We start from the raw sequence: 12114 nt of genomic DNA, 5'->3' as shown, positions 1-12114 counted from the left end.
ATGTCCAACCCACGCTTGAAACAATCGAGGGACCCCACCTCCACCACGTTACGCGGTAATTGGTTCCACAGATCAACAACCCTGTTAACGAACCAGTATTTACCCAAGTCTTTCATAAATCTAAAAGTATCCAATTTATACCCATTGTTTCGTGTTCTATCTTGTATTGATACTTTTAATACCCTATTAATATCCCCTTGTTGTTTTAGATTTAGCTACATAGAACGAAGTGTCCATGTAGAACGGGCTATGGTGAGCTCGTAATTGAGTTCGGTTATTCGCGATAACCTTGTTTCTGTGATATTTGAGTCTAATATCCCCTTTGTTATGTCCATTCATGCACTTGTAAACCTCTGTCATGTCACCCGTAACTCTTCGCCTTTCCAGTGAATGCAATTTAAGCTTTGTTAATCTTTTCTTATATGACAGGTTTCTAATTTCTATGTTCTCTTATTATTCTTTAACATATATTGTTCATTACTTCCCACCTTTTGAACTGAGAACATAAGAACATAAGAACAAAGGTAACTGCAGAAGGCCTATTGGCCCATACGAGGCAGCTCCTATTCTATAACCACCCAATCCCACTCATATACTTGTCCAACCCGTGCTTGAAACAATCGAGGGACCCCACCTCCACAATGTTACGCGGCAGTTGGTTCCACAAATCAACAACCCTGTTACTGAACCAGTATTTACCCAAGTCTTTCCTAAATCTAAACTTATCCAATTTATATCCATTGTTTCGTGTTCTGTCCTGTGTTGATACTTTTAATACCCTATTAATATCCCCCCGGTTATGTCCATTCATCCACTTGTAAACCTCTATCATGTCACCCCTAACTCTTCGCCTTTCCAGTGAATGCAACTTAAGCTTTGTTAATCTTTCTTCATATGAAAGATTTCTAATTTGGGGAATTAACTTAGTCATCCTACGCTGGACACGTTCAAGTGAATTTATATCCATTCTATAATATGGCGACCAAAACTGAACTGCATAATCTAAATGGGGCCTAACTAGAGCAAGATATAGCTTGAGAACCACACCAGGTGTCTTGTTACTAACGCTGCGATTAATAAATCCAAGGATTTATTAATCCTTGAGGAGAGGATTAATATATTAGCTACCTCGTCTCTCATTAATCTAATGGCCGAGGCTACATATATCTGTGAAATTCTATCCTCAATACTCATCATATTCAATTCCTTCCTCATTATCTCAATCATAGCATTTCTTGGGCACCCTAAGATTATTCTCATGGCTAAACCATAGGTTTAGCCTATGGATACAAATAGCAAATACACAAGCAATTCATTTCATGAGGATCCCGGGGATCCTGTAAATTACTATCCTCCCTTCTCATCTAATATTGTTCTTCCGAAGAAATTACTATCTATTTGTTTGTGTTATATACAAGAAGGTACATTGGATTTGTCAGAGTACATAACAGTGGTGTTCTTACAATTATTGTAAAGCCACGTAGTTTTGGGCAAGTGCTTAATCTATCAGGGGGGGGGGGGCCGTCTGGCGCCTCCCTTTCCCGGCAATTAAATGTTAACCGCATAGAATGTTACAGTATTACACTGTCATTTTACCCAAGGTAGCACTTTTACTAATGTAAAGTGTAATAGCCCCATTGTTAGACTTATTCTCTGGAAGTTACACATTATTACATTTACCCTTGTTACACTTACTAAGTTTAATATACAAGGTTATTCTCAGGATGTTAACCTTCAAGCCATGTTAATCAAACCAGTACAGTGCATTGTTAACTTACAGCGTTAATGTAAATAAGTTATTTTACGCATGATAAAAGTTTTACCAATGGTTGTTGACCAGACCACACACTAGAAGGTGAAGGGATGACGACGTTTCGGTCCGTCCTGGACCATTCTCAAGTCGATTGTGATGAGGAAGATTTATTTATTTATTTATTTATTTATTTATTTATTTATTTATTTATTTATTTATTTATTTATATATATACAAGAAGGTACATTGGGGTTCGTGAGAATACATTGGATAGTACAGTATTTACACTCTTGTAAAGCCACTAGTACGCGCAGCGTTTCGGGCAGGTCCTTAATCTAGCAGATAATTTTAAGTAGGTAATTTCAATCAGAATTGATAAATGATAAAGATACATTACAAGAGAAAAATGAGATGAGAGAGATAAGTAAGTATATTAAAGCACATTGTTATATTAAAGCTCTGATTGATTACATTGACAGCTTGATTAGTAATTTAAACAAGATTAATAGACACCATACAGCAGATTGACAGCACATATAAGACAGCAATGATCACAATGGTAAAGATGTTCAGATTGGGTACATAAAGATTGGGAGACTGGGTAGCAAAAGATTCAGATAAACAAGATTTATAAACACCATACAACAGATTGGCAGCACATATAAGAAAACAGCAATGATCACAATGGTAAAGATGTTCAAATTGGGAACATAAAGGTTGGGAGATTGGGTAGCAATTGATACAGTGCAATTTTAAGGCAAAAAGTGAAAAACTATGATTGATTGATTGATTGATTGATTGATTGATGAAGATTAAGCCACCCAAGAGGTGGCACGGGCATGACCCCCCGTAAGTGGTACAATTTTTTTTTCTCAGTATTCTGAGTTTCCATTTAACCATCAAGCTGTTATCGCAGGGGAGGATACTGCTTCACAGTCTTTATGAGGGTGTCCAGCTGCTGAACACCTTTGTTGACCAGGAGAGTGGCTGTGTTGATGGCTTCAGGGTGGCCACTGCATGATTCAGGAACTCTTAAAGCTCTTCTGAGGTCATTGGTTGCTTCACATTCCAGAAGATAGTGAAGTAATGGCTTTTCTGTGACAGTTTGGCAGAAGATGCACTCTCTCTGTCGGGGTTCACCAATCTCCCAGTTGCATCTGTAACCTAGACGTAGTCTATATAGCCTAACTGCTATTTCCCTGTGGATTCCTATTGGGATATTTAACCTTTCTAATTTGGTTGCCTGAAGATACCATGTTGCAGATGGCGAACCTTCAGCTATTCTCTGGTGTAGGTAGGCTTTGTTGAGGTGTGAGAGTTTTTTGGTGATGATGTTTTTTATGTTCTCTAGGCTGGGTTGAATTGTTTTATGTATCACTGGATGACGAGTTGCCAATTTAGCAATTTCATCAGCTTTTTCATTTAATGGGATTCCAATATGGGATGGGATCCAGTTTAAAGTTATGTTGAGTCCTTTGCCTTTAGCGACTGCTCCAAGATACAAAATAGTGGTAATTATTTCCACATTATCTTTCCACTGTTTTTGTCCTAGTATTTGAAGTGCAGCTTTTGAGTCTGTGTGTATGATTGCATTTTGAGTGTTTTGTGCAATCACATATGCGAATGCCTGTTGTATGGCAAACAGCTCAGTTTGGGTACCTAACGTAACCTAACCTATAAAGATAGGTTAGGTTAGGTAGGGTTGGTTAGGTTCCGTCATATATCTATGTTAATTTTAACTCCAATAAAACAAAATTGACCTCATACATAATGAAATGGGTAGCTTTATCATTTCATAAGAAAAAAAATAGAGAAAATATATTAGTTCAGGAAAACTTGGCTTATTAAGCAAATCGGGCCTTGCATAGTAGGCTGAGATGTGCGTTCTGGCTACTAGGTACGACATATATATATATATATATATATATATATATATATATATATATATATATATATATATATATATATATATATATATATATATATATATATATATATATATATATATATATATATAACTGAAAACTCACACCCCAGAAGTGACTCGAACCCATACTCCCAGGAGCAACGCAACTGGTATGTACAAGACGCCTTAATCCACTTGACCATTACGACCGGACAAAATGAGGTGATAGCCGAGGCTATTTGAACCACCCCACCGCCGGCACTCGGATAGTAATCTTGGGCATAGCATTTTACCAAATCACCTCATTCTTTGGGGCACACGTGAGGAACACAAATGCGAACAAGCCTGAATGGTCCCCAGGACAATATGCAACTGAAAACTCACACCCCAGAAGTGACTCGAACCCATACTCCCAGGAGCAACGCAACTGGTATGTACAAGACGCCTTAATCCACTTGACCATCACGATCGGACAAAATGAGGTGATAGCCGAGGCTATTTGAACCACCCCACCGCCGGCACTCGGATAGTAATCTTGGGCATAGCATTTTACCAAATCATCTCATTCTTTGGGGCACACGTGAGGAACACAAATGCGAACAAGCCTGAATGGTCCCCAGGACAATATGCAACTGAAAACTCACACCCCAGAAGTGACTCGAACCCATACTCCCAGGAGCAACGCAACTGGTATGTACAAGACGCCTTAATCCACTTGACCATCACGACCGGACAAAATGAGGTGATAGCCGAGGCTATTTGAACCACCCCCACCGCCGGCACTCGGATAGTAATCTTGGGCATAGCATTTTACCAAATCACCTCATTCTTTGGGGCACACGTGAGGAACACAAATGCGAACAAGCCTGAATGGTCCCCAGGACAATATGCAACTGAAAACTCACACCCCAGAAGTGACTCGAACCCATACTCCCAGGAGCAACGCAACTGGTATGTACAAGACGCCTTAATCCACTTGACCATCACGACCGGGCAAAATGAGGTGATAGCCGAGGCTATTTGAACCACCCCACCGCCGGCACTCGGATAGTAATCTTGGGCATAGCATTTTACCAAATCACCTCATTCTTTGGGGCACACATGAGGAACACAAATGCGAACAAGCCTGAATGGTCCCCAGGACAATATGCAACTGAAAACTCACACCCCAGAAGTGACTTGAACCCATACTCCCAGGAGCAACGCAACTGGTATGTACAAGACGCCTTAATCCACTTGACCATCACGACCGGACAAAATGAGGTGATAGCCGAGGCTATTTGAACCACCCCACCGCCGGCACTCGGATAGTAATCTTGGGCATAGCATTTTACCAAATCACTTCATTCTTTGGGGCACACGTGAGGAACACAAATGCGACAATTTTGTCCGGTCGTGATGGTCAAGTGGATGCCCACAATGTACCTGTGGGCTCTCGTCCACAGGTACCTGTGGACGAGACAATCGGAATGATAGCCGACAGAGTGTATCGTGATCCAGCCTGTACTCCTCTTGACATACCAGAAAATATTCTGAGGAAACTACTCTAAGCTTGTACTAAAGAGGCACCCTTCTTGAGCCCGGATGGGCACATGTATAAGCAAGTTGATGGGGTCGCCATGGGTTCTCCCCTAGGTGTCCTGTTTGCAAACTTCTACATGGGTACCATCGAGCAAAAAGTCTTAGTCGACATGAACTTGAAACCGGCCATATACTGCAGGTATGTTGACGACATTTTTACACAGGTACCTGATGTCAGACATCTGCAGGAGCTGAAGGAGGCATTTGAGCAGAGTTCCGTGCTGCGTTTTACTTACGAGATGGAAAAGGATGGGAAGCTGCCCTTTCTAGATGTAACAGTCATGGAAAAGGGCGGAGGTTTCCACACTGCAGTCTACAATAAGGAAACAAACATAGGAATGTGCCTAAATGCCAACAGCGACTGCCCAGACAGGTACAAGAGGAGTGTTGTTAACGCATATGTCGACCGTGCTCTCAGCCACAGCTCAGAATGGAAGCAAGTCGACGAAGAACTCTGTAGGGTAAGGCAGGTCCTAGTCAATAACGGCTTCTCTAATGGTTTCGTCGAAGACATCATAAGAAGGAAAGTGAAAAGCCATGCAACCTCTGAAGAGACAACTAACACAACACCTATACCCCCTATTAGACTATTTTACAGGAACTTCTTTTCCACAGCTCATAAAACGGAGGAAAGGGTCCTGAAAGATATTGTTAATAGAAACGTTATCCCTACAGACAAAAATCAGAGGATACAACTGACGATTTACTATAAAACCAGAAAAACGGCCAGCCTACTCATGAGAAACTCTCCAGACACAAAACAGAACGCTTTAAAAGAGACTAACGTAGTCTATGCCTTCAAATGCCCTCTTGGGGACTGTAAGCTCCAAAAAACCCAGTATATAGGCAAGACAACAACATCTCTTTCTAGGCGTTTAACGATGCATAAGCAACAGGGTTCCATTAAGGAACATATAATCTCTTCCCACAACCAAACCATCTTCAGAGAAATCCTAGTAAACAACACAGAAATCATCGATAGATACAGCGATAGCAGGCGGCTTGACGTTTGCGAGGCACTACACATCAAGAAGTCAACACCAGCAATCAACAGCCAATTATTGCACAACTATATTCTACCCACCTCAAGACTCCGCTCCAATATAGAAGCATCAAGAAATATGGACCAATAGGCTTTCTACAAACACTTCTATTCAATATCCATTGTTTCGTGTTCTGTCTTGTGTTGATGAAATTAATACCCTATTAATACTCTTGTTCTGTCTTGTGTTGATGAAATTAATACCCTATTAATACCACATCTTGTTCTGTCTTGTGTTAATGCCACATCACCCCTTCCACCTCACTCAAATGTAGATATAAAATCGGAGATGCGTAAGTTCTATTCAGTTGTGTATTTGTGAACTAAAGTCTTTGAAAATGTAATAAGTTTTACGAAACGCGCTCGTGTCGCGTCAGACTAGAAATAAAAATGAATTTTGGAGAATTGATTTTTGATTTACCTCCAACAGTGAAACGAAATGTACGAAAGATTGAGAAAATTCGTGTTAGAATTATTAATCTTACTTTTTCGGTCATATTTAATAATATATGTCTACAGGAAAGACTGCTACCAAAATATACTAATATATATATATATATATATATATATATATATATATATATATATATATATATATATATTTATATATATATATATATATATATATATATATATATATACAGTGTGTGTGTGTGTGTGTGTGTGTGTGTGTGTGTGTGTGTGTGTGTGTGTGTGTGTGTGTGTGTGTGTGTGTGTATAATTAGCTTGTGTGTTCTCATTGATCTTTCAAACATTTACAGTTCGGTTTGTAAAATGTCTACAATATATCATATATTTTCCGGAAAAATACATATTTGATAATAAAAATTATCTACAGAATTTCCGAATGTTCTAAATCATGACGGCGCAAAGCCCATAAATAGAAATGTTCGGAGGTAAAAGACTGACTGACCTTCAATAAGTTTATTATCATTGGCAATAATTAAAATTATACAAGTAAAAAGTAGAAAGTAAGATAGCAGCAAAGTTTTATTTTAGTTGTTAATGTAAATTTGATTATATTGTGTGAAGAGGTTACGAAGTTGACTATTGGGAAAGGTCACCTATATGTGGTGGAGGGAGGGCCATGGTGGTGGAGGGAGGCCATGGTGGTGGAGGGAGGCCATGGTGGTGGAGGGAGGCCATGGTGGTGGAGGGAGGCCATGGTGGTGGAGGGAGGCCATGGTGGTGGAGGGAGGCCATGGTGGTGGAGGAAGGCCATTGTGGTGACAGGGGATAGCAGTAGCTGGAAGTTGTGGCGGCAGAAGTTGCAAGCTGTTCTTGCTTGGGCGGAAAGTTGTGGTGGTAAGGGCGGATGGAGGCTGTGGTGGCAGCAGTTGGAGGCTGTGGTGGCAGCAGTTGGAGGCTGTGGTGGCAGCAGTTGGAGGCTGTGGTGGCAGCAGTTGGAGGCTGTAGTGGCAGGGGATCAGGGCTCTAGTACTTTTGGGGTAAGCCTTTAGGGCGGTAGCGGTTAGGGTCACCACCATTGCGTCCCCACCTGTTGGCTTCCTGGTCCCTGGCGGAGTCAGCAGGGTCCTGACCTCTTAGACGGTCTACAAACTCCCGAGTGTTACTGCCAAAAGAGAAACAAATACGGAATTACCTACATTCTCGTTTGTCTGGTGTATGACAAACACGGTTTTATTTCTAGCAAGTATAGCCAGGAGGTGACTTGGGTCAGCGCTCACCTGATGACTTCAGAAGCCCAGCGCCCTCCCGGTCCACGGCTGGCGGCGTCTGCATTACCGCGGGCGTGGAAGTACTTGTCAGAGTTGCGCCAGTTGGCTTCCCGCATGTCACTGACAAGAAGAGTGACACGGAATGTATAGCACAAAGAAAACGAGAGGTATATCACGTTTAAACAGAGATGTTTATCACATTGCAAACGGTATATATACACATCAGTGTCAGGCCAGCTTCAGGGGTTCGTAACAATTATAATAAATGTAGATATATACTTATATGCTCGGACCATGTCTCCGGCCCCCTGACCAGCTTCTCGGACACGGTCCCACAAGTTGGGGTCTGGAGCCGCCGCCACCAGTGTAACAGTCAACACCAACACAACCATGGAAGCCCGCATCCTAGAACTGACAACACAGCGGTCACAGTTGACGCTCTCACATAGGGATTCTGATAGTAAGATCTTTAATCTGAGCTTTAATCTGAGTATGAGCTTTAATCCAAGAGATTATGGCCTTTTTGGGAGAAACAAATATCCAAATATTTAACTTAAAAACGTTTGCTGGTGTATGCACAGTTTAGTTACTGTCGGAAAATACATTAATATAGGTATTAAAAGCTTCTAAAACAAAAAAAATATGATTCCAATATTAATGGTTTATAGGGTAGTTGATCTTGCAAAAGTGGTCTTATGAAAACATAAATCGGGGACCTAGTGTATGAGGAATCAGATATGGCAATATTATAAATTATATTTTTGCTTCTACCTTTACCATAGAAATAGTCAATAATATTCCCTTTTTCAAAACCTCTGCTAGTAAACGAGGAAGATCGTCTTCAAACTTTAATCATTTGAGAGCTTGATGCTCAGTGCTATATAAACCAAGACATGAAACACTTGATCCTGATAATCTCTACCCAATAATATATTATAAGTCAAAATCTAAGTTGTCTCATGACATAATTTCTTATGTCATGAGACATTATATTAGAAACGTAAATGTAGTGAATCAAGGCTACCTTAGTAATTACTGGGTCCAGAGCCCAGTATAACATGTGACCTTCCCCTGGACCAAATAGGAACTAATGCAGTTTTGGTACAAATTTGGTCAACAGAGTTTCCTAGTCTGCCAGGAGGCCTTTGATACAACACTCCACAAGACTCATTAAAGAAGTAGAACCAAGGTAATATAGCAGGACAGGTTATGAGCTGGGTCAAGAGTTACCTACTGTAAAGGAAACAAAGGGCCACTGTGAGACAGAAGTCGGATGAAGAAAGGTAACAAGTAGTGAATAAAAGGGTTCAGTACTGTGACCAGTACTGTTCAGTACTGGTCACAGTACACAGTATTTATTCAGTGAATAAAAGGGTTCAGTACTGTCTCGACGATCTTCCAGCAGAAGTGTAATCTTGTACATGACTGTTACCATCTGATGCTAAGGAGATGAGACATGTAAAGACAATATCAGCACGCCGCAGGATGACCTAAATAGGCTGCACTTGTTATCAGACAAATGTTCCTGGCATTTATCCCAGTATGTGCAAGGTATAAGAGTGGGAATAGGACGAAGGAGCCCAAAATAGCATTATAGACTAACAGGAAAGTAAGTAGAGACCCCCCGGGAAGGTAGTGAGACACATTAGTAATGTAAATATCCAGAGACTGTAGTTAGACCCCCTGGTAGCAGCTACAGGTCCCAGAAGAGTGGCTAGAGACCCCAGGAAGTAGCTAGGCCACCTGAAAGCACCAAACAATAAACTTCGTGTTGACAAAGCACTGAACCACCCCACCATGAGAAGCACTCATCAACTGAATCACTACTGCGGCTCATATACAACTACCACATATAACACTAGAATACACCAGGCAAAGCCAAGCAGTAGTAGAGATCACAGGAGGAATCTTGAGACAAAATATATGAGGAAATATACATTCATCTACAGACATGTGAGGAAGTATATATTCATCCAGACATGTGAGAACGTATACATTCATTCACAGACATGTGAGGAAGTATATATTCATTCACAGACATGTGATGAAGTATACATTCATCCACAGACATGTGAGGAAGTATATATTCAACCACAGACATATGAGGAAATATACATTCATCCACAGACATGTGAGGAAGTATACATTCATCCACAGACATGTGAGGAAGTATATATTCAACCACAGACATGTGAGGAAGTATACATTCATCCACAGACATGTGAGGAAGTATATATTCAACCACAGACATATGAGGAAATATACATTCATCCACAGACATGTGAGGAAATATACATTCATCCAGACATGTGAGGAAGTATATATTCATCCACAGACATGTGAGGAAATATACATTCATCCAGACATGTGAGGACGTATACATTCATCCACAGACATGTGAGGAAGTATACATTCATCCACAGACATGTGAGGAAGTATATATTCAACCACAGACATATGAGGAAATATACATTCATCCACAGACATATGAGGAAATATACATTCATCCACAGACATGTGAGGAAGTATACATTCATCCACAGACATATGAGGAAATATACATTCATCCACAGACATGTGAGGAAATATACATTCATCCAGACATGTGAGGAAGTATATATTCAACCACAGACATGTGAGGAAGTATATATTCAACCACAGACATGTGAGGACGTATACATTCATCCACAGACATGTGAGGACGTATACATTCATCCACAGACATGTGAGGAAGTATACATTCATCCACAGACATGTGAGGAAATATACATTGTCTGGGCGAAGATGTCCTGGAGGCTAATACGATCCACAGCAACAATACAAAGCATAATATAAGAAAAGCATTTAGAACAATGCTCTGACTTAGACCAGCATCTTGGTGTCTCTCAGACACACCTTAACCAACTCGGCCACGAAAGGTCACAGGATATTCAAGTCGGAACACTAATGAAACCCCTGGGAAGGTCCGGAGGCTCCAACTGGTGCCAAACTAGTTTTTTTTTGCAAATAACCCACCTACACTGTTGCCTATGGGTAGTGGTGTACCCACCATATAGCTATTGCATATAGCTATATGGCAGCCATATAGCTGCCTTCTTCTCCTTATTGATTATTGCGAACAAAGCTAAAACTGTTACTCGATTGGGAATAGGCAGGACCGTGAGTCATTCGTTCCTGCCAGTACTTACTCTTAAGTAATGCAGATATGTTCTGACTCGAGGAGAGGAGTGAGGCCAAGGATCTAACTGAGAGGCAGCGGGCGGAGGTGTGTGAGGGATCAGCGTCTCACACATTAGATATATACACAGGACACAGCGGCCGGGTCCCCGTCCCCTCTCACACTCCCAGCTCCTGGTGGGGATTTCCACCTCTTACCCCTCCGTACTCGCCTCTCCCTCCCGCCTTCTTCATCTCCCTCCTGCCTTCTTCATCCCCCTCCTGCCTTCTTCGTCCCCCTACAGCCTTCTTCATCTCCCTCCTGCCTTCTTCATCTCCCTCCTGCCTTCTTCATCCCCCTCCTGCCTTCTTCATCCCCCTCCCACCTTCTTCATCCCCCTCCTGCCTTCTTCGTCCCCCTCCTGCCTTCTTCATCCCCCTCCTGCCTTCTTCATCCCCTTCCTTAGGTGAGAAACAATTGAAATGTAAGTTATCAGCAAGGAATATTGTAGTTAGTGGTGGTTAAGGGATCCTGTATGCCAGCAGTGAGCTCCTGGCAGTAAGGGTTCGAGTCACTTCTGGTTTGTGAGTTTTCAGTTGCATATAGTCATGGGGACCATTCAGGCTTGTTCGCATATATATATATATATATATATATATATATATATATATATATATATATATATATATATATATATATATATATATATATATATATTTATATATGTTGTACCTAGTAGCCAGAACGTCGTACTCGGCCTCCTATGCAAGGCCCGATTTGCCTAATAAGCCAAGTTTTCCTGAATTAATACATTTTCTCTAATTTGTTTCTTATGAAATGATAGAGCTACCCATTTCATTATGTATGAGGTCAATTTTTTTATTGGAGTTAAAATTAACGTAGATATATGACCGAACCTAACCAACCCTACCTAACATAACCTAACCTATCTTTATAGGTTAGGTTAGGTAGCCGAAAAAGTTAGGTTAGGTTAGG

At 41.0% G+C, this 12114-nt stretch overlaps 1 protein-coding gene across 1 annotated transcript; it reads right to left on the bottom strand.

Annotated features, from left to right (window-relative positions):
• Positions 1-7191: 7191 nt before the first annotated feature.
• LOC123753396 (serum amyloid A-5 protein) lies at positions 7192-11308 on the bottom strand. Its single transcript, XM_045735391.2, has 4 exons — positions 11150-11308; positions 8241-8372; positions 7971-8081; positions 7192-7855 (listed from the first exon to the last, which is right to left on the bottom strand). The coding sequence occupies exons 2-4, from the start codon at positions 8363-8365 to the stop codon at positions 7717-7719; spliced, it is 375 nt and encodes a 124-aa protein (XP_045591347.1). The 5' UTR covers positions 8366-8372; positions 11150-11308; the 3' UTR covers positions 7192-7716.
• Positions 11309-12114: the final 806 nt, after the last annotated feature.

The sequence above is a fragment of the Procambarus clarkii genome, chromosome 19 (assembly GCF_040958095.1).
Source record: "Procambarus clarkii isolate CNS0578487 chromosome 19, FALCON_Pclarkii_2.0, whole genome shotgun sequence".
NCBI classification, from domain to species: domain Eukaryota; kingdom Metazoa; phylum Arthropoda; class Malacostraca; order Decapoda; family Cambaridae; genus Procambarus; species Procambarus clarkii.
The sequence above is the reverse complement of the archived record's forward strand: the minus strand, read 5'-3'. Positions and strand labels throughout refer to the sequence as shown.